The sequence below is a fragment of the Cyanistes caeruleus genome, chromosome 3, assembly GCF_971803275.1.
Source record: "Cyanistes caeruleus chromosome 3, bCyaCae1.hap1.1, whole genome shotgun sequence".
NCBI classification, from domain to species: domain Eukaryota; kingdom Metazoa; phylum Chordata; class Aves; order Passeriformes; family Paridae; genus Cyanistes; species Cyanistes caeruleus.
The window spans coordinates 71772470-71795659 of record NC_141703.1 but is presented as its reverse complement, the minus strand read 5'-3'; the positions used below and the strand labels follow the sequence as shown (position 1 = coordinate 71795659).

At 41.3% G+C, this 23190-nt stretch overlaps 1 protein-coding gene across 11 annotated transcripts; it reads right to left on the bottom strand.

The window, feature by feature from the left end:
• Nucleotides 1–2678: 2678 nt before the first annotated feature.
• GJA3 (gap junction protein alpha 3) lies at nt 2679–15400 on the bottom strand. 11 transcript variants are annotated; one of them, XM_086881849.1, is made up of 4 exons: nt 15206–15284; nt 13406–13483; nt 13092–13193; nt 2679–8430 (listed from the first exon to the last, which is right to left on the bottom strand). In XM_086881849.1, the coding sequence occupies exon 4, from the start codon at nt 8411–8413 to the stop codon at nt 6875–6877; it is 1539 nt and encodes a 512-aa protein (XP_086737975.1). In that variant the 5' UTR covers nt 8414–8430; nt 13092–13193; nt 13406–13483; nt 15206–15284; the 3' UTR covers nt 2679–6874. The 11 variants fall into 11 exon arrangements, with proteins under 11 accessions (XP_086737975.1, XP_086737974.1, XP_086737976.1 ...); XM_086881848.1 differs by lacking the exon at nt 15206–15284 and adding an exon at nt 14885–15100; XM_086881850.1 differs by lacking the exon at nt 15206–15284 and adding an exon at nt 14282–14711.
• Between the last annotated feature and the right edge of the window lie 7790 nt (nt 15401–23190).

The following is a 23190-nucleotide window of genomic DNA, read 5'->3' as shown; positions in this document are numbered from 1 at the left end:
AAATGCTTGCTAAAACCCAGCTGATTGTTCCTGTGCCAAATCCCTGGGAGCAGAAGCAGCGGTACAGGAGTGTGTGGAATGCTCCACACGGCTTTCAGCACAACTGTTCAGAAATTTACTGGAGCAGGTTAGAGTTCCTCCCAGTACACCTCTTTTCACTACTATCAGAATCTTCAGGGTGCTCTAACACAGCTGTGGATGAGGAAGGCACACCTTTCACGCTTTCTCCAGAAGCTCACATGAAGCTACTTTGCTCAATGTGGCAGCAAAATGTGTGCCCACACCATCACAAACACTTTCAGAGACCAAGAGTAGCAACATTTATATTTTCTACTCCAGACAGAAATTCTTCAGAGACCGTGGATTCAAGGTCCATCCTTGCAGCATTGCTGCATCCCAAGGGAGGGAGAGTCCATGACCAAGCTGTGTCTGCACTGCTGACATGCTCAGCTCCTTTGGGAGTACTCTCTCTGCTCTTCAAGTAACAAAATTGTGGAATATGCATCTAAATAGAAAGCTTGCCAGGTATATTTGTAGCAAAAAGCACTCTTGGTCAGAGGCAAGTGAGTTATCAGCGAGTATTACCATACCACCTTATGCACTTCCTCTAGCTTATTACTGCTAAGCACAATCTTAACACTACACATATCACACACCTGACAGCTTGCTTTACCCCTGCCCAGTCATCAGAGATAGTGAACAGTCTGGTTTACCATATAGATACATCATGTAAGGCAGACAGCACTGCCTGAGCACAAGAAGGCACCAAAAAAATATGCTTGACTGTACTCTCATGAGACAGAAGCACTCAGTACTCGAGAGCAGAAACTATCTTAACCTGCCAGGTCCATGTAAGTGATGCACATAAAATAAAGATTAACTTTCATACTTAACACTTCTGGAAGAGACACGTAATCTTGCCCACGTTGCTGCTTTTCACATGTAAAACTTCTCAGAAATCTGGCCCTGGCCTCTTCACAGGACTATACAATGTTTAGACTGACTTGCTTTTAGTACATTGTACAGTTTCAGTGCAGAATTGAGTTACACTTCTGTGTGCTGAACTATAAACATTCCTATAAGGGGCAAATCAGCAAATTTCAAATGCAGTGGGCACCCCACATTATCCCCAGTAAGGACTAAAATCCTTCCCTGCACTAAAATCCTTCATGCATTTATAGGTAACAGTCTCGTGGCAAAGTGGCTAGATGGATAAATCAAAGTTAGTGACTGGGGGGGAAGGTGGGAGTCACTGCCAACCACACTGCATGAGATGAACAGTGACTCCTGTGCCATAGCAGGAACCAAGAGTGAAACTCAGATTTGGTGGAAGGCAGAGGCAGACCTCCCACTGCTGTCAAGGTAGTCAGCATTTCACCTTTGCATACACTCAAGTGGGTCTTGTTCCCATGTCTTCTGGACTGTGTGAACTTCCTTTGAAGCCACTGGGAGTTCTGCACAGAGACAGGTTTCAGCATCCAGTTTTCCAAGAGATGCAATTCAGTGAGCATTTCACATGATGAAATGAATGAATTTCACATGATGAAGGGAAGCAGCAGTGTAAGTGAATAGAGGGAGGGAGCTAATTGTTCCATCACATTAGTATTTTAAAAGACCATCTACACAGCCATGAAAATTTAATCTAGAAGAGACAACGCTGTGGTACAAAAAGTTTATTTAGTCACAATTTTGTAAACATATGAGGTAAATTAGCGTTTACATCAACTTGCTTCTTACAGAATTTAATATACAAGGCACTTTTCTGAAGACAGTACTTTTAAGTGTTTGCTGGTTTTATTGTTACTACAAGTTCCTGACTGCCCAGAAAACTTGCTATGTTTTTTTGTCAGATTCTGTCATGTAAAAGACAAACATCCAGAAAGCAACAAGAAAGTTCTGAGTAAGTTTCCTTATGCTTTAGAACCCTTTAACTGTGAGAAACAGTGGCAATGCAAATAGCAATGCACTCTCCACCTTAAAATATGCTCACACATCTTGCATAACTCTTCAAGAACTGAAAACTCTAGAATTAGATTGGCATCTTACAGCAAACTTAAAATGCAAATCTACAATTTCTTTATCACATCAGTGTTTTTAGTTTATGCAAATAATCCCATTGCTTTTAATGGTCTTATTTGCAAATAAGTTATTTTAACTTGCATGAAAAAATTGTATTTGCAGGCTCAGAACCATATTTTTGCCTAGAAAGAAAAACAATATTTTTTTTTTTTTGTAAAACCTTCTACAGTGTAACAGTGCAGTGTTTATTCACAAGTACTTTGTTTGGAATTTTAAACCAGGCTGTAAATTTAGCTTGTAAAGGACATACGTCACAACTAATTTTTGTCAGTGAAGCTCTAAACACACAGGAAGGCATATGAACAATAGTGAACCTTAGTTTATTTGGCAATAATTGAGTTCATGATGAAAAATATTTTTTCCATAGTGTGCTCCCTATATATATGTGTATATATATATATGTATATATATATCCCTGGATATATATATATCCAACACCCATATTTTAATTACACAGAGAAAGCTGATACTGTGCATCAGTGATCAGTTAAATTTAATGGTACTGCCTTATGTCTGAAGAGTTCCTGTGTTATAGTAAGATATTCCCCTCATGTTTAACAGATTGGCAGAGTCATTCTTTTACTTCTTATACAAATGTAAACTCAGAAAGCAGTTTATTTCATCCAAATGTGCAATCTGAAATCAAAAACTGAATGTAAACTTCAGAAAATCAAAATTACAAGAGCACACTTTTCACAAGAAAAATCAAAGTAAAACATTTTGAATTAAAGAAAACCCCAGCCTGTTCAAATCCATGGTGTTAGTGTCTGTATAAAACAAAAAGACCTGGGGGCTCAACACTCTGCTCCTGCAGACTGCTGTCACCCACATGAACTCAGCGGAACACAACAGTTTGTAGCAGCTGAGGAGGAGATCCCATGCCTAACCAAAAAAGGACCTAAATAGTGATCTGATCTTTAAGACTTGCTTTCATTATTTTACTGATCCTACACTTACATATTCATACCAGAAAATAATCTTAAGAGCCACAAAATGTCAGGCATTTCATTAGCTCTAAGTGCCTTTTTGAACAACAAATATACTGCAAAAAGAGTAGTACATCATACACCTGGTAACTTGTTCAAAGAGTATCTTTTTTCAGTTTTCTATTCCATAGTTTACTATGTTCAAAGAGTATCTTGTTTCAGTTTTCTATTCCATGGTTTACCTCAGCATATTTTTTAAGTTCAAGTAAGAGAGAGGACAAGTTTTCCCACAATTATTCTACTCAAGGAGCAAAAATTAGTGGGTTTTTTTTTCGATGTGCTTAATATCAGGCATGATTCTGTTCTGACTTTTGCTTTTGTGATAACTTACCTACAGATTTCATCTTAGCTGTGCACCTGAGGTCTTTCAGAATTGTGGCTTGAACAGCCACATGACCAGGCTAAATCAGGGTATCACTTGCTACCAGTTGCCATGAAACCTTGTAATTAAGTGATGTGAAAGAGTCAATGACTTATGAAGTAGCAGGTAATTTCTTGCCAATAGACTCTATCCCGCAAGTCAGTGGGTGTTCGTTCATATTTTCTACAACTGTGGAATTCTGCATAGAATTGGGCACTTGACTCACAGGATGTGGAATTCAGTGACTGTTCATGAGTAAAGATTAAAGTCGTCAAAATTGGCCACACCAGTATGATTTCTCTTTCAACAAATCTGAATCCAGATGTGATGTGGCAACTACAAGCAGTTGTAAGCACTAAGGAGGAGTTCTGGCAAAACAGTCACCTGGGTTTAAATGAAGAAACAGTTACTGGACTCCAAATGAAACTGTAGGCAATGAAGAAGCTTGACGCTGCATAGTTACATGATGGAACTTAAGCTGATCTTAAAAGCGCAGCCTGTGAGTTGTAGCTTTGCTTTCTCAGACCAGGACTGCCTGGATGCAGAGGCTGCTCTCTCAGACTTCTCTTAGGGGTTGTAATAGAGTTACATTTCTCCCCCCGAGCTTCACCTAACAGGAAAAATCATCTTTTAGAGCTTTCCATTAGTTACTCCGGCTGAAAATACCATATATTCCACAAAAGCATCTGAACTTTCTGCAGGTCCAACCACACACATTAATTTGAAAAGGTCAGCCTAGGCCTCAGTTGATCCTAAGTTAAATCTATCTCTCTTACTATTTTTTATATACAATATGGATGCAATCCTGCAGGACACACTCTGTGAGGGAAATACTAAAGTAAGGGCTGCAAGATGCAGAGCCCCATCAAACAACATCAGTTTTGCTCTCGGGAAGTGATATAAAAAAGCACACATTCCAGGTGGTCTGGTTTATATAAATACACTCCAGAAAGACTTTGACTTCATTCTTCAGAAGCATAGTACAGAGGAAAATATAGCCCATAAACTCTGATGTATTAAAATACAGAGATGCATATATTGCATTATTTCAGCAATGTAGTTAACTGGCATTTATCAAAACTTACAAAACTGCTACTATAGACTCTAGTAAATTTAAAGATTTTGAATCTTAATGTCTGCCTTTGTTTATATTTAGGCAACTTCATCAACTTTAGTCTATGTTCAGTATAGTTGCGTGGTTACGACAGAAAGCAGAACATGGCTTTTAGTTTTCTTGCAGAAAGGGTTTTTATGGCTTATAACACAGAAAATCCATGAAAGCATGCCTGAAGCTGAATACCTAATAATAAATACCTTTATTGTTCTACTACACATCAAATTTTAATGCAGTGGATGCCCTTAAGATCCATGGCAGCAGGAGGACTTCTCACCTGGTTCAACACAAGCAGGACAAGGAAGTCACGAGACAACATGCCCAAAGGTTGCAGAACAGTGCTTCTGATTATGAGAAGCTCTTTGTGATTACTCAGAGAGAGGTAAAAATGTTTAATATTGAGTTGTGGGAATATATTTTGACTGTTGAATAAAATAAGCACTCAGGAAAACATATAACAGGAAAAATAACTGGTAAGTTAACTGCTTGCTACAGGCTGACTCTGCTTTGCCTGAGTAAGGACTGCACTGCCAGGCCAAACACTTTGAAGATGCAAAGGGCTATCCCAGTGTGTTTGATTGCTCTTTTCCAGTTACAGTACTTTCGATTTATAGCAGCAACAGGACTGACTCCAAGCTTTAGTTCTTTTGGATTTTGCTTAGAACAGAAGCTGGGCCTAATTCTGTATTCCTTTTGTACCAAAACTCTCCTCAGCCTATTCAGGCATGCAGAATTCTAACATCTTGTTAAGGAGGGAAAAAAGGACAGAGCCTGTTGAAAGGAAAGCTGCACCTTAGAAAAAAAAAAAACCAAACAATACTTTCCTTCACCCAGTTTTGAGGGGCACACACATTTTCCAAAAGCAGGATTTCAATGTCTTTTCTAAGGCCCAAAATCTAAATTTCTTCTGGCTTCCATAACTTCTTGAGAATGTTAGTCTTGCTTGAGTAAGGCCTTCAAGATCCATTCCCAAATCTTGCTCCTTATTAAACTGAATGGAAATTCTGAAAGTGACTTCAGTTAGATCAGGATAGACCCCTCAGCCACCACGTTGCCCAGGTATTTTAGCCACTTTTTCTGCAATACAATATTATCTAAGTTTTCACTGACCTAAACACACTACAGATTGATATTAAAGGGTACGCAACAAAGCAACAAATAATGTTGCTTTGGGAATTTCACCATTAGTCAGTTTCTCTCCTCTTACATTTTCTTGTAAGATCAAACTAAAATTATTAAGTGCACAGTCAAGTAACTTTAAACCTACAGATTATTCTCAAAATGTTCAAATACTTAAAAATAAGCACTCAAATTTACTTCTAAAAAGCATTTTTCCAACAAACTTCAGCTGATATCTAATAGCCTAAAATGCAGAGCTATACTTCATCCTAATTGTTTCTCCACGGGCAATGTATGGGGCCACAGTGTTTTGAAATCATAATCCTTGCTTTCTGAAGAGAAATAGTTCTGTGTAGTAATTTTTGAGGTATGATTTGAATTCCTGTCCTCCTGTAAGCAATTTTAGGAGTCAGCTAAAATTATAGTCAAACATGCTCAAACATATTTGCAGGCTTATAAACATGGTGTGATCATAGTTGGCAAACACTGGATAGAAGGTTAAACTGAACACTTCCTAACAGGTCAAGAGTAAAAAAAAATCATGGAAAGAAGAACTTCAAAATTCTATTCCAGGGGTTCCCTAAACTTTGCCTGGCCGAGGACTGCATTGGTGACTTGCCATGAACACAATGGCTTCATTAAGTCACGTTATATGGAAGAAACTGTGTTATCTTTAACATGGCAAGTTGGTCTGTAGACCCAACAATTGCCAAGAGGCAATAGACCACCCTGATGTTTGCCACAGGGCTACGTAAAATTTAAGAGGAAGAAAGTAAGTCATTGCATCTGCTCACGTAGAGCTTCTGGGAAAGAGCTGAAGTCAAGGCGAGGGCAAGAGGGAGATGACAGCCAGGTGCAGGGGCGCTAGGGATATTGACATTTTTCTCAGATGAAAGTCAGCCTCAGGGCACATGACCAGCTACCATTGCCACCTGTCACCCGTGCAGGCCTTCCCTACGGCTGCCCTCGAGGGATCTGCCGTGAACATGAAGGAAAGTGGGACCGCTCCCCCGGCCCACGGGCTGCGCTTCGGTCACCCCTGACCTATTAGAAAATGTTGATAATTTCCCCCACTACAACTCACAGAGTGCAAAAACAGCAAGCATCTAAGTTTGAAGCCCAGGCCTTCTCACCCACGCCAGGCCTGGCCTCCCCGGGCAGCTCCCCTGCCCACTCCGCCTTCCACCACCTGCTCCCCCGAGCAGGGCGACCACCTTACACGGCCAGGTCGTCTGACCGGGCTCTGCAGCTGCTCGACTTACTGGCCCTGCTCAAGCGCCGCGTGTCTACGAGCAGCGGTGGCTCGTGCATCTCCACCGTGGTGCAGGCAGCCGAGATGGGCCGCGGCCTCGACAGCTCCACCTCGCCCTCCACATCCCACCTGCTGCCGCTCGCCCCGCTCAGGCTCGTGCTGCTGCCGCTGTTGGCTGCGGCAATGGGCAGCACAGCTGGGGGTGGGAGTAGCTGCTCCAGCGGCTCCTCCTGCTCAGGAAGGGGATGCCGGACGCTGCTGGGGGTCGAGGAGCCTGCTGAGCTGGAGGAAACCTTCCCCTGGTGCTCAGCTGCCACGTTGACCCAGTTCTGCTCGGATGTCAGGGCACGGCTGCTGCTGTTGAAGTAGTTGATGACGGCTGGCGTGGGTGTGGGGATGGGGGTCGGGATGGTGACGGGAGTGGAGATGGGTGTGGGAGTCACAGCACGGTGCCTCTCCTCAGGAACCTGTGGAGCAGCAGGGTAGCTTGCCATCGACGTCGTGTTGGAGGGGGGCCGTGGTCTTGGAGCAGCTGTAGCATAGTACGATGCCATGGTCACCGGGGCCAGCAGCGGTGTGACAGCGCGGGTGTCAGGCAGAACAGGGGCCGGCGTGGCAGTCGTGACCACCACAGGCGGTGCTGGTGGCGGCAGGGAAACAGGTTTGGACTCCCCCGTTACCATAACTGGTGTCATTGTTGCGACAGGCATCTCTAGGATGTACTGGCTCGTCATGCCCTGCTTAAGCTTCTTCCACCCCAAGTGATATATCTCAAGCATGTTCAGCAGCAGGGAGACTGAGGCCACCACCAACATAAAGATGATGAAGATGGTCTTCTCAGTGGGCCTCGAGATGAAGCAGTCCACAGTGTGTGGACAAGGTGAGCGGCTGCACTGGTAAACTGGCTTTAGCTCGAAGCCGTATAGGAAGTACTGGCCAACAATGAAGCCCACCTCAAACAGCGTCTTGAAAATGATATTGAAGACATAGGTACGGAGCAAGGCACCCCCCATACGGATTCTACCACGTTCATCACGGATTGGGAGCTTCTCTTTCCCCCTTTTGACAATAGATTGATCTTTGACGTTGTTGCTGCCACCTCCACCACCACTGCCAGATGCTGCTGCTACTGGGTAGTTGCCGTCTTTGCTGCTTCCCTTCTTTTTCAGCTCCTCCTTCTCTTTCCTCTTCTCCTCCATGCGTACAATGTGCAGGACATGGCCCAGGTAGATGAGGGTTGGAGTGGAGACAAAAATGATCTGCAGCACCCAGAAGCGGATGTGAGAAATGGGGAAGGCTTTGTCATAGCAAACATTTTCACAACCGGGTTGCTGAGTGTTGCATGTAAAGTCCGACTGCTCGTCTCCCCAGACCTCCTCAGCAGCAGCCCCCAGCACCAGGATCCTGAAGATAAACAGTACCGTCAGCCAAACCTTGCCAATGACCGTGGAGTGCTCCTGCGCGTTCTCTAACAGTCTCCCCAGAAAGCTCCAGTCACCCATTGCTTCAGATTTCTAACCTACAACAAGAACATCAGAGCAATTAGAGCAATGTTAAAACATCTGATAATTACGCAACGCGGGGGCAGAACAGATTGATCTTCGACAACTGATATTTCTTAAGAGCACTCGCTTTTGCAGTGTATTGCACACACACATTAGGAACTAGATAACCCTGGGACCAGGCAACCCAGGGCTTTGGTGAGCACAGAAAGGAGATGTTTAATGCTCTCACAGAACCCATACAGGCTTAAGTGCCTATACACAACTGGCAAGAGGGATTCATAAGTTAGAATTTCTACAAGATTTAAATATTTAAAAAAGAATTGTTTCTGTTTCCTCTGTCTGAGATGGCTCTAACTGCTCCTGTTTATATTTAGAAAAGAACAGGTAGAAATCAGATCAACTAAACAGAATAATCCTACTAGTAATGCAACTGCACTAGTATTCAGAGTGTCAAGCAAAGTTTGCCTAAGTCTAATAATTTTACTGTTATCAGAATTTATTTACTCCAGTGATCAGAAAGTTAATAATAGGTCTCTGCTATTTTCAAACTGTACAAACACAGAAAAATAATTACTCAAAACCTACAGAATTTACAGTTGAATTTTAGAATCTGTACAACTCAGCAAGCATGTTTCTCAAAGCCTAATCATATTCAAATTTGTTTATTTTTTAAAAAATCCCAGACACTGTAGCAACTTGAAAAATTGGGAAGAATGACAAATTCTGAGAGGAATGGTGAAAAAGTTTCCATGCCATTTCCCCTACTGTCCTGGCAGTTAGTGTTACTGAACCATATCTACTGCAACATCACTAAAACCAAACAAAATGAAACAAAAAACAAAACAAACTCAAGGTCATTTCAGCCACTACATACAGAGATTTTCTTGGAAAAAAGTAGAATTACATCCTATGACCTTACTTCTGTGACAAACCACAGGCATATATTCTCAGCAGTTTCCACCAATTCATGTATGATGGGCCTCTCACGTACAATTCTAGGCAGAGACACAATTGCTGATTTGGAAAGACTTAAAGTGCAAGATTTTTTTAATATCAGATTCCTCACAAGCTTCCTCCAATTGAGAAACAAGAGAAATCTCCTGGTATCACTTCTGTTATCCTTGGCCTGTTCCTAACTGGATTATATATAAGAATATTGGAATATAGGTAAGGAGTACATTTCATGCCCCTAATACATTCACTTCTATATTTTATATGTCAACCTTCAACTAAAAACAAAATAAAAAAATTTACTTTTAGCTAACTTCAATACCTTCAGAAATACTTGTATCATAATTCTAATTCAGATTTAACCATTTGCATACAAATAACCCACTACCAGAAAAGTAATTATCGTTTTGTTTAAAAATCTTATAATACTTTATATATATATAAAAAACTTAATTACATTACTATGCTTATACTTCTTATCCAAACACCTGGGTGTCTTACAATTTCCAAGAAATAAAAACAGTGTTTATCACTACATCTAGGAATTTACCACTGAAGAAGTGTACTATTCTCATCATTTTATGAGTGTAATTTCCAGCAATTATGTCACTGATTTTCTAAAAGAATTATTTTCTCCTCATTTCCTGTCCTGAACTTCTTTCAGGCTTTTTGTTAAGGCAACGAAAGAAATTAAATTTATTTAAGATATTTTTTAATAACTTGATTTTACTGTGAGGCAATGAAATACCTTTAACTGCAGAATAGTACACTTTGACACAAAAAGCAGCAACACACCCGTTAGTATTTTGCAGTAGTATTATAAAATCTGGTATACTAATTCATTTTATATCACACAAAGTTAATTTAACAAAAACTCCCACTAAAAATCCATCTTTGATATTCTTCAAAAACGCATTCCCTTTATTCTAAGTGAATTATTTTTCCAATATAACATGATAAACTACAAATGATGACACTAGCAACAAAATACTGATTTTGTGTATGTTCCCTGTCCTAAAACATTTTTTAAAAATATATTCAGATTATTTTTGAAGAATGCATTTTTTTCTCCTCTTAATATAGTAGCCCAAAGCTGAATAAATTTTGTTATAGTATTTTTATAGTCTTAATTTAATATGTTTATATTACTTTAAAATTTAATTATCTGTCTTAATTTTATGAGGTTTTAAATATTTTTGGATGGTTAAGTAATTTTAATCTTAACAAATAATAATTTTTAAGGCAATAATGAATTAATTTTATACTTTTTTTTTTTACAAATCATTTGATAATATACCAAGTTTAGTTCCAGCTTTGAACTGAACTGAACTAAACTGTTGTTCGGGTAAGTTCTCATTATGAGTGGGAAAATGTAGGAAAAGCAAAATAAATAATGTAGCATTTGATGGATTAAAGAAGTTTAGCATAAAACAAAGTTCAATATTTCCTTTCTCTTCTATTCTTTACACCATTCTGCGCCTCTCAGTTCAATACTCTCTGCCTCTCTTTATTTTCCATCCAGATCAAACAAAATAGGCAGCTCAGGTAATGAGCAGGCCATGACTTCTACAATGAAAACAGGATGTTTTCTTTCAGAAAGTGTGTTTTCTGAGGATTTATCTAGTGATTAACAGAAGAACATTAAAAATTTTTAAAACTTAAAGATGACAAATAATAAATCTATCAAACTTGGTCTTAATCATTCTCCAATCACAAATACTACTCAAGAATTTTTTTTTCTTTTTACTACAGGTCTGCAGTGCCCAGACTGAGTTAATTCAGGACACCAAAGACATAACACAATGCAGTTCTCAGAGGATACATATAAAAAAGCTATTTTAGTGCTTACATTAATTAAAATATGTATTTCTGCATATTAGAGTGTGCAGATTCATCCTGCACACCAAGAGAAAGTGCTTAAGCTGTGAGCAGATACCTCACAGCATCTTAACTGCACAGAGGTGAAAAATCTCAGTGTACATCTTAGCATGAATTGCAGCAGCTGTTGCCTTCACCACAAATGTGTCTTGTCCATAGGACATAAATATTGGAAGGACATAATTTCCAAGGGCAGTGCAGAGTTATGTATCTCCACTGGCTGGAGAGTTCCCAGAAATCCAAGTCCTGTGTCTTTCTTCAATGTCAATACATTCTTCAATGAGCAATTCTTAAGACCAACACAACTCATCCAAAAAACACACCAACAACTGCAAAGGAGTGTCTTGATACAAAGTATTGTTAAGTTACATTAAATAAAAACAGAAGGTTCACAAAGCTTAGAGAATATTCTATTTTCCCTATTGAGTTCAACAATACCTGTCTAAATTTAAATAGCTACAACTCAATATTTTAGCTGCAAATGATGCCAAGTTTGCTTTTGTCATATTATATAAAATTCAACTGTATAGTATTACTTTCAGTGCTACAGAGACAGGCAGCTGTTAAGACCTAATCTTCAATATGGGTTGTGAAAAGAGACATTTTTTCTTTTTGTGCTTGGAAAAAAATGCAGATTAAGAAATGAAACATCTTTATCTGCATTTCAAGATGTCCATGAATACCCACAAGGGAATGACAGAGAATCTGTCTCAGGAAACAATATAGTTCAATGGTATGAAAAGCAAGGACTTAATGAACCTTTGTATCATTGAATAACAACTGGGAGTCTTGTATTATTTGGTGTATTTTATTGAATTTCTTGTATTAGAAAATCATTCCTTTGAGACCATACTGTTAAATGGACATTCATAAAAATTGGCATGGCATTAAAGAATCAATGTTGTGTTATTAATTACTAGCTTGTTACATGCACAAACACACTTTGCATGTAACAAAGAGAACAAGCAAGCGAGAATAAATTATAGAAGCTGCAATGCCATATCTATCCCTCGTCAGGAGAAGAATAATTGTAATGTGACAATGACAAACTTTCCAATTATTTTTATTTCTGATGATGTCACTGAAGAGGTTCATCACTGTGTGCACTATGTGCAAAATTTTACATTTTATTTTTTATAAATTTATTCTATACATGTATACACACAAATAAGTACACAGCTATATTACATACATTACCAGATCATGACACTTGATGTACTTATGATTTCATTATACTGGTATGTCCAAAAAATGTCCCAAAACAAATACTTAGAAACTTAACAGATATCCTTGTCTGAATACAATTCCTTAAATTCAGCCCACATTTCCTTTAATTTCTTGTGACAGTCTAAAAAAACTGGGATTTTGATATTTTTCTTCAAAATTATCTCTATTTTATAAAGCAACATGACAAAAAAAGCTGTTAAAACATGTTGCAATATTTAATTTGTTTTTACACCAAACAATCAGGCATCTCCATCACTACTAGGTTCTTGACTCTGCTAACTTAAATCAGACAAAAGCATCCATCCTGCAGAAAGCCTGCAGCATGACCATGTAATTCCAGACAAACTGGTGTATGTGCAGGCACAGAATGAGCTACTCTAATTGCCAGTGAAACTTAATGGTATTTAGCCATGTACATATATATGAAGCACAATGATGAGTGTTTCATAAATCACCACAGAGGCTTCACAGTTTATTTTATAAACTTGTTTAAATGAGGATTATGAAAAATACTTTTCTTCATGCTCCCAATGTCATACTTGCAGACACATCTATCACCACTCTCACTGTATTTTAAACACTAGTTAAAACTTAATTCCTTAACTGATCTTGTTATTACCTTGAACTTACTTTACTGCTATGGAGCCTCCTCCTTAAATCCCAGGCAAAACTTCTTTTGACTTCTTCTTGACTCCACTTGACCTCTGAGTGAAAGTTTGGCCTGAGTAAAGGAAAAGCGCGAGGAGTGCAGATCGGAGCCCAGGAGGAGAGCTACACCCCACCTGTTAAACTCCTCACTTCCCTGCTGGAACTCCTGCTCTAATACATTAGCCACAGCAGAAAAACAGGAACAAAAAGCAACCCCTTTTCTCCCCCAGAATACTCAAATGCCATCTTAGAGCTCTACCCAGGAAGGAAAAGACAGCAACTTACCGGTAAAGCTGAAAGGTGTGAAGGGTGTGGAGCTACCCGGGGACTGCGGAACAGCCGTGGAGCATGAGGGCAGCAGTCCTACATCCCGAGTGAGTGAAGCATGAATGAGACAGAGCTGTCAGGTGCCCACATACCACCAGCCACGCAGATCTAAAAACTGCACCGTGAGGAGTGTCCCGCCCCCCACCCCAGATACACAAAGATGAGCCTTTCTGGCATTCAAAGACTCAAGACCCTTTTTCACTGCAGAGAAGCAGGGGCTCAAAAGTTTGAGTATCTGTCTGAAAGGACTTCCAGCAAGTTAAAGTAACTGCAAGGCAGATCCTGTTACTCCTTAAAGTACACTTTTGTACTATGGAAACAATTTACATTTTTCTAATTTAATTCTAAAATGTTCCTGTAGGATTCTCTCATTTCCTTTATATAAAAGAGGTAAATGCTTCTAGTGTCTCTGACTATTCAGCTCAATTCATTTTTTTGTATCTATGTCAGTGTCTTAAAGACCTAACACAATAAGGATTTCTAATAATATGCTAGGCTTATACGATTTCTTCAGTGAGTCAGCAATGAACCCAAATATTTTTTGCCTACAGGAAAAAAAAAAAAAAGACACAAATGAAACAACTATATTGCTTATAACACTGGCAAATTTTTACTTCATCAAGCTTCATACCTTCCTAAGAATATTTATTCATCTCAATACTTTGCATCACTTGTGAATCTTAAGTGAACAAGTGACCGGCATGTTTGGTAACTCTCAGACCAAAGAGGAGAAGAGAGTGAGGTAACAGCCTGGTCAATGCAGGGAGGCCACCCGGCCGTTTTCCCCACTATCAGCACAAAGTGTTTGTATGGGCCAGATAACTCGGAGCTCACCTCAAGGAACCCCGAAACCATCTCGGGTTTTGCTCATGAGCTCCATCACTCTGCGCAGCACCACTTACAACGTTGAAAGAAATTCTGGCTCTGCTTTATATTTAAGACTCTACTCCAAGCACAAAACTGGCTTGAAATGCACATCAATGTTCACATGTTAGTGGCAACTTTTAAGGAAGATATTACACGTCCCTACACAACTATCCTGGATATTAATACTTGTTGCTTTGTCCTCCACTTCTGAGTTATTTGGTGATGTTTGGACACTTCTCCCTGCCACACCAGGCTCAGTTACCGTCCCCTCTGCGAGCGCCGCTGCCTGCAGACGGTTCCCTCGGTGGGGCAGCAACAGAGGGACACCCGCGGCAGGGTCCCTCAGGAAGGTACTCCGAGCAGTAAGGCTCCCGCCGCGACTCCTCCTCAGTAGGATGAGCGGGCTCGGCTCCGCCCTGCCCTTCCCTGGCGCCCATCCCCCGGCCGGGGGACACGGCGAGCGGGCAGAGGCCCCGGGCGGGCTCCCGCCCCCAGCGCCGACTCGGAGCGCGCCCGCGGCCGCGGCCCTGCCCGCAGCCGGGCGGCGCAGCCCAGGGGCGCTCTACTTACGCTCCTCGGGAGAGGCGCGACTCGTTCGGAAGAGCCCGGGAGGAGATGGCCCACAGGTCGTTCAAGCGGGGGGAAGCGGCGCCCCCAGACTTTGCTGGGCTGTGGCGGGAGCGGCGGGGCGGGGCGGGCGGCGCCGGGAGCCGCCGTGCCCGGCTCCGTGCCCGGCTCCGTGCCCGCTGCCGTGCTTGCTGCTGCCCGCCCGGCGCCGGCACCTCTGGCGGCCGCCCCGCAGCCCCCGGGCACCCGGCCCTCCCTCTGCCCTCCCCTCCCCGCCTCCCGCCGCGGCTCCACACGGGACGGGCCGGCAGCCCCTCTCCTCACCCGGGAGGCTCCAAGCGGATTGTCTGCCTGGATTTTAAAAAGTTTGTCACTGTGCAGATGACCCATCCCACCTCCGCGGGATTTCCTGGGAAATAGAAGAGTTTTCCCGCTGAGGATGGAAGCGTGAGAAATCCCTCCCCGCCCCGCCGGGCTCCGGCGGAGGCAGCGCCGCGGGAGCCGCCGCCCGCGGGATGCGCTGTGCCCCGGGCACCGCGCTCGGACGGCGCCTCGCCCCGGCCGCAGAACGCACGGCCCTCCGTCAGGGGTCAGAGATAGCTGAGAAAAAGGGGGAAAAAACCCCACCAAAACAACCCAATAGCTTCTTCACCAAAACGAGGGTTTTCTCTCTGAGAGCAGATAAACCTTGCATGTGATGCATGTATGTCCTGCATGAAGAGCCCCAAAGAGCTGCCAGCCCCTTTTTTCTTTCCCTCAGTCAGACCCCTCCTCAGTCAGGATCAGCTATCAAGCTGTTGTGCACAGAACTTTTGGAAAAAGAAAAACAACCCTTCCCCGAAGCAGAGATCATTTGTCACTGTTCTGAAAGTTATTATTTAAAAGTAGCTCTTGACATTTTCAGATAAGTACTCAAAAATATCACTATCACCTATATTTTGTTTAGGCTTTTGTGTGTTCCATAGCGTTGTCGCAGGGAAAGGAAAACAGCCACAAAATCTGGGCAGCATCTAAAGTGGGAGGTGGTTCTGCCCAAAGCAAGTCTAGGGAGGTGATTCTCTGCTGCTATTTTGCTCTCATGAGACCCCACTGGGAGTGCTACATCCGACTCAACGGGCCCCCACCACAAGAAGGAAGTGGATCTGTTGGAGTGAGTCCAGAGGAGGGCCATGAAGATGAACAGGGGGCTGCAGCACCTCTGCTATACAGACAGGCTGAGACAGTTAGGGCTGTTCGGCCTGGAGAAAAAGGTCTAAAGAGACCATACAGCAGCCTTCCAGTTCCTAACGGGGCCTACAAGAAAGCCAGAGAGGAACTTGTTACAAGGGCAAGTAGTGACTGGACAAGGGGGAGTGGCTCAAAACTGAAAAGGGGTAGGTTTAGCTTAGATTTTAGGAAGAAAATCTTTAGTGTGAGGGTGGTGAATCATGAGAACAGATTGCCCAGATAAGTTGCAGATGCCCCATCCCCAGAAGTGTTTAAGGGCAGGTTGGATGGGGCTTTGAGCAACATGGTCTAGTAGAATGTGTCCCTGCCCTTGGCCAAAGGAGTTGGAACTAGATGATCTTTAAGGTTCCTTCCAACCCAAACCATCCTATTGTTCTATGAAAGAAGGACTTAAACAACTCCTCAGCAGTAACATATGAGTTTCTCTTGATAGCTGCTCTACAAAGAGCTGGAAACAGAACCACACCAGTCATTCCCAAGTCTTTATTTAGTAAAAAAATCCAATAAAAATTTTGAGACACTTTGAGGAGCTATGTATAACAACTGTTGAGAATCTGAATCAACCATGCCCACGTTCTTGTATTATTGGACTACTTGATTGGTCCCTGCAAGTATTTCAGCTGAAAGCTCTAGAGAGGAAGATCTCTGTTGACCTTAAGCACCAGAGGAGGCACAAAGACAAATGAATTTTTTTTTATCACCAAGAGATGGGTGATATATCTGAAACACAGTGCTGCCACAACTGTAAGTGTATCACAGGGTTGATCCTGAAGCACTGGGGCATGAGAGGCTGTGTTGGGGGACAGGATGGAATCCCATCTACTGCAGCTGCAGTAACTCCTAACATTAAAACTTTCTTCATGCAATGAAGTCTCTCAGCTCATAAGTTTTAATGGCACGAAGCACTGGGTATTTCTCTGATGGCTTTTTCACTCTCTGGAAGTTTCAAGTGGTATTTCCCACTATCTGTACAAAATGGCTTTGACACCTGCTTTTTTAAGTAAAATAATCTTATTCAGGAGGGCAGTGAGATTCTAGAGCATCCTTTTAGTAGTGCCACAAATTTTTGTGATAGAATCCTTTACATTTTAAACTAGGAGAGGCTGATGCAGTGCCTGCCTGCCATGGGACTACACCCATCAGCTAAAAATTTCCTTTCCAAGAATTCCCTTCTGGGTTCATACAGGAAGAGGTTTGGTCTGTCAGAAAAACCCTCTGGATCATTTGTAGAAAACAGGACAGGCAAGGATGCAAAATCCATGGGGAAAACTTGAGGGAAACAGTTTCAAAAGTGAAGAACCAATTATGTACTGGTGAAAGCCCAAGCATGAAAGCATGTTGAGGACATATGACTTGTGAGTCATATACTAGAACAGGAGGATCTGTAGCCAAACAAGGGGCAAATAGAAAAAGTAGGACTTGTCTCTCTGAGGAGTTTATTCAGAAAGAAAATGGGCTCAGATTTAGTTAATGGTGTTCAAAAGTGTCTCTTTGTGTGGACTTTCTGACAGGATTTCCTTGGAAGAGCCATCCTGCTAGTTTCCTCACTTACCTTTGAAGAAGCACAGTGCTGCTAGTTCTCATTGTATTTAAAGGGCTGGCATTTGACATACAACTTACGGTGACGTTTAAATTTTTATATTAAAATGCACACTTATAAATTTTTCAGCCTTTCTTTAATTAACACAGATTCACAGAATGGTTAAGGTTCGAAGGGACCTCTGGAGATGATCCAATCCAACATCCTTGCCAAGGCAGGGTCACCTGCAGCAGGTTATACAGGAACATGTCCAGCTGGGTTTTGAATGTCTCCAGAGAGGGATTAATTATCTGCTTTAGTACTGTCTTTTGTCTTCCATCCAAGCCTTCTCACAAGTGATGACCCCCGTTCCACACGTAGGCAGGCATTTAGCAATATATAATTTGGCTGGCGCAGAAACAAAGTGAATTCAGGAAGCAGGGAGACAGAGCAGTCAGGCAGGTATTTTTAAGATTAGATGAATCAAGTTTTCCTGACAAGGTACCCGGAAAGAAAATAAAAAATAGACACCAAGCTTTATGAAATGGTAAAAGATCTCGTAAATTAAGGAGATATTTCTTGATTGATCTTAGTCTGAACCTGAGCTACTTCTCAACAGTTCAGTATTGATCTAAAACAGTACTTTACCCCTTGCTATTTCTAATATAAACGTCTATTTTGAAGTACAGAAGATGATTACTCTTATGTAACTGTGCATCCAAGCACAGTCTGGTGGAAAGACCCCTAAACTCTACTACATGTCTTCAGTCAAAGTGACACATGGCTCAGCAGTGCTGACAGCAGTTTTGTCCACACAATCAGCCGAAAAAAAGAGCTACAAATGCCTTCAGTTCAGCTTATTATGGCACTGTACGGTATGTGAGTTAAGAGAATTGCACTTGACATGCCACTGCCCTACAGAAGATGGCACTAAAGATATTTAAATTCTGTGAAAGGGTACTGCTACATCCAGAGGCACAGCTTGAAGCAAAGAGGATTAAAATCTCTAGCTATTTTCTACATGGGGGAATCAAAGGACTTTAGAATTAATTAAATAATAAGTAGCATGACAATAAAAAGACTTTAGGTTGATCTCACATTATATACTAATTTTTATTATTGTACCAGTCAGTGATTAGTGTTGTGTTCTGTATGACACTACTGCTAAGCACATCAGAGAAAGCAGCATAAGAACTGTGTCAGGAAGTATTATTATTTCTAGTTTTGTAGGATGACACTGTGAGTTCTAGTTTGTAGGAATGGAGGCGTAGGAAGACTAAATATCTCGTCCTGGGTTATATGGTTCTGAGAATAGTACTGAGACTCTAGGCTGGTGTTTCACCCACCAGAACCAGCTTCCTCTAGTCTTTTCTGGTTCTTTCCTTCGGAAACGTGGGAAGTCTCCTAATACTACAACTACAACAGCAACAAGATAAATCTGAATGTTCTGGGATATGGAACAGCAAGGTGCATTCCATTCATCTTCATGGAATCAAAAGCTCCTTGTAAGATGTAGCAGAGGTAGAACTACAACTGTACAAGCCAGGCATTTGTTAGGAGGAAGAATCAAAAAGAGAGACACAGGACATGCAGAATCCTAAGAGGAATTATGCCTGTTATCATTCTGTCATAGGGTGATGGTATTTTTTTTCTGACACTGCAGACAGAAATAAAAATATTGGTGTTTGAAACACATTGATTCCTGCCACAACAGGAAATCTGGCAGAAATCTGAGCTGAAGAAAACAAATTTGAAATGTAGAGTTAAAATAGTTCGCTGCTGAGTTAGTAAGTTAAATCAACTCACATAAAAGTTGAGGAAAGATTGTGTTGGAGTAAGGAAGAAGATGGCCAGTAGCTGAGGAGCAGGGCCAGTGGAGAGGAATAGGGAGCACGCAAAGGTATAGCAGCAAAGGGACAAAAGGCAGTTAAGATTTTTGCCTTTTTAGTAGCAGTCACTCAGGAAAACACAGCCAGAGGCTGTGGTTTGAAATTGCAGCATGTGTAGCAGTAAATACACTTCATGTTGCCATTCCCTCCACCCCTTCCACTCACTCCCAGCAGCTCTTCTTGCCTAACACCGTGGCCTACTGGCCCACAGTCTTATCAGTGTGGAAGTTCATATGGCTTCCCTGTAATGAAGATCAAGGAATTAATCCATCTGATAAACAATCCAGCAAAGCAAAACATTTGTTTCTTCATCAGCTAAAACAGTGGGCCAGTCCAGTGCTGAGCACGGCTGTGCAAACAACTGTGCTGGCTCAGTGCAGGCCCTGGAGCTGGAGGCACCGTGTTCAGTGAGGTAGGAGAGGGATACAGACAGGATAAGAATGAGCAGGAAGGAATTATATCAGTATTAATGCCCTAAACTAGTATTGCCAGTGGGCAATTCATTGTGCCAAACCACAACCAAGGCTTCTAAACATCCTTCTAAACAAGGATGTTCTTTTTCATTGTTCATGTTCAGGCTAAGAGCAAACACACTGTGTTTTACCAGGAATATACCAGGGTGTCATGCATGATGAATTTGTAAAGGCCTCAAATAATTACTGCCTTTCACAGAAAGGACCTTGCTTTAAAACAGAAAAAACAGTATTATGTAAGGGAAAATTCCTCCACAAAATTCAAACTGTTGCACGATGTGATGGTCTGCCTTTGGAATGAAAGAAACTGGTAGCACAAAATGGCATGCCATTGGTGGGAAATAATCTCCTGGCTGCAGACCAGGCTTCAGTGAGCTCCACCAATGTTTGCACATACAGTAAAGCGGGCAACATGACTGAACAGTGATCAAAACTGAACAGTGATCTGGGTTTCTGTCTTTCTCCTGTTGGACCGATGCCTGTTTTGTGAGACATGCAACCAAGGCCTTACAAGGGACTTTTTACTAACTGTGTTGAGAAGGAAAAAAAAAAAAAAATCCATTACAAATTTCACTTATATTAATTGGAATTTTATTTACTCACAGTACCACCTCATATAGTTAGTTAGATGGAACATACTATAGCACACCAATGTCTTACTGCAGTTGCTAAAAGCACAAAGGAGCAATGTTGACAGAGATTGTCCTGGACAAACCCTGCACTGGCAAATAGACTTTTGACAACAAGACCGAGAACTTGATTTCGAACATCCCGGTTTTGACAAACGTGCATACCAGTACGATGTTTTTTCAAGTCAGTCACGTTATTGTGTAATGTTCTGTGGATGATCTTCCACAAATTCCAGTTCTTCTTTACAAAACTGTTCTTTGCTTCAGAACAGGTCTCTATCCAACAGTTTTGCAAGTGCTTCATGTTTCACAATAGAAGCACTTAGACCTTCCTACCTTCTAAAACTGCTATTGTTAAACCATTTCTCCGGGTGATAAAGATCTTATTGAATCCTAAGCTTATCTTCCCATGTACCTGCAGCTCCTCCCAGCTGCATACAGTTTATCCCATTAGGATGCTCTGACAATGAGTCATTAATAACTATTTTACTGCAATACACAAAAGGTTCTATCATGACATAGGCAGAAATTATGCCTGACAAATCCATGTTGTAATGTCTCATTCAGTCTAATATCAGATAACAGTGAGAGAATGATTTAGTCAGTTTGCTGCTCTGTCTTTGTGCACATGTGTGTGTAAAGGAATAGACTGGGTTTTTTTGTCTGTGTTGGACAGATTGTGGAAGCTGTTTATACCGTGTATTAAACACTCAGTCCTTGGAAAGGATGCAATATGTAGGGCAGGGACATGACAAACTGTAAGCAGGCATTACACTAATGATGCAACACACAATAGGTTTGAAATCTTTACCACACAATAATTATATTTTTTTCTGGCACCTGTTGCAATGATCTTAACAAACAGTGCTTGATTAAACTGTTCTGATCCCTGTGAACGTGACACAGTTGTCACCTTTATCTTTCAATTGGGAAAAGCTCAAGGACAATGAGAGTCAGGGTTGACTCTGTGTACCAGAACTGCCACTTTCAAATCAAGTAAAAGAAGTCTTGTGAGGAAGGAAATGTTGATAGTTGGATAGCAAAGAGATAGCAAGTTTTCCAATCATCACAACAGAAGAGCAGCATTCCTCCTGCTAATGTGTGGATTGCTGAGAGATGAGGGAGGAGTTTTTATATGTTGTCATAAAGATTGAATCTCCACAGAAAATTATCTGCAGAACACTTTTAAACCCTACTTCATTGTCCCAACTTACAGTTTTAAGCCTGCTACTTTCTTTCCCAGATGATGTGTCAAAATTGTCATAATTGCCAAGACATCAGAAAATATACATCCTGCATAAACAAGTAAAGCTGCCCAGCATAGCTTGTCCACTGAAAAATGCCTTGTGTTTCAGACCAGTTTGTCTGCACCACACACTACAGTATTCCTTGTCCTGGAGACAGGCTATGACCAAAATGTGGGTTCTTAGCAGCACACAGAATATATGCTGCTGTTCAAAACATTCATCTACAACCTGCAGTCACTCATGGCTCAACTCTACAAGGTCTCTCAGTTCACTGAAAACATAATCTCCCTAAACTGTACATCGTGCTGATACTGTATCACTCCCTTGCCACAAAAACTTATGCAAGCATCTGTCAGCCCGGTGGGATTCTTGGAAAGGATGTTTTTAGTAGATAGGTAATTCAAATCCAATGGATTTGGCTATTCAAATACATAGAGAAGATGGATGTGAAATTATCTCTGAGTTAGTGGCAATGATTAAACTATTAGAAAAAGGGATAAGCGAAGTGCAATGATGTGACCAATTCTGACCTTTAAATCTGCAGTAGGATGTGGGACCAACCATAGCAAGAGCAAGAAATGTTCTCAGAGATGGAGAGTCTGAGGTGTGACTTGTTTCCTCATCTGGGCCTTCCAAATTAAAGATCAATGCATTTCCAAGCCTAGGTTATATGACCAGAAAACTTTGTATAGAAAATAGCCAAGTCAAAGCCGAGCCAACTTTATAGAAGAGAAATACAATCTGTAAGAGAAAATGGCAATAACAAGCTAGGTTGGTCAGATGGGGACAAAAGTGTAGGTACCTTCTGAACTATGCTGAAAGTCATTACCATTAGTCTCACCTCATTAAGCTTCAAAGAGTTACCATTACTCTTGCCAGTGTCTGCAAACAAGTTCAAATGACTGTGTAGATAATAAGATGGTGAAAAATCAAATGACCCTGTAATTAACTGTCAGGGTAGTGGCTGAATATCAGAACAGGTGAACAAAAATACAGTGCAATTCTTTGGGTATGATTTTGTTGTGAGGTAAACCCCATTAGCCTAATTTTCAGGTGAGGAAATTATAATTAGAGAGAAAAAACCAAAAACAAACCAGATTAATTTTCACCAAGTTTAGTTTCTAGCAAAATGCTCTTAGCTGTTCCTTACTGCTGCAGTACACTTTTTACAAAATAAAGCAGCTTTTAACAGAGTTGCTATTGTGAATTGAACCTCCACAGTACAGGAGTGCACTTCTCTGTATGGACCATATAATTTATCTTCCATATTTGTCCTACTAGATATAAAATAGTTTAGCACGTTGGCTTATAAGAAATGTAAACAA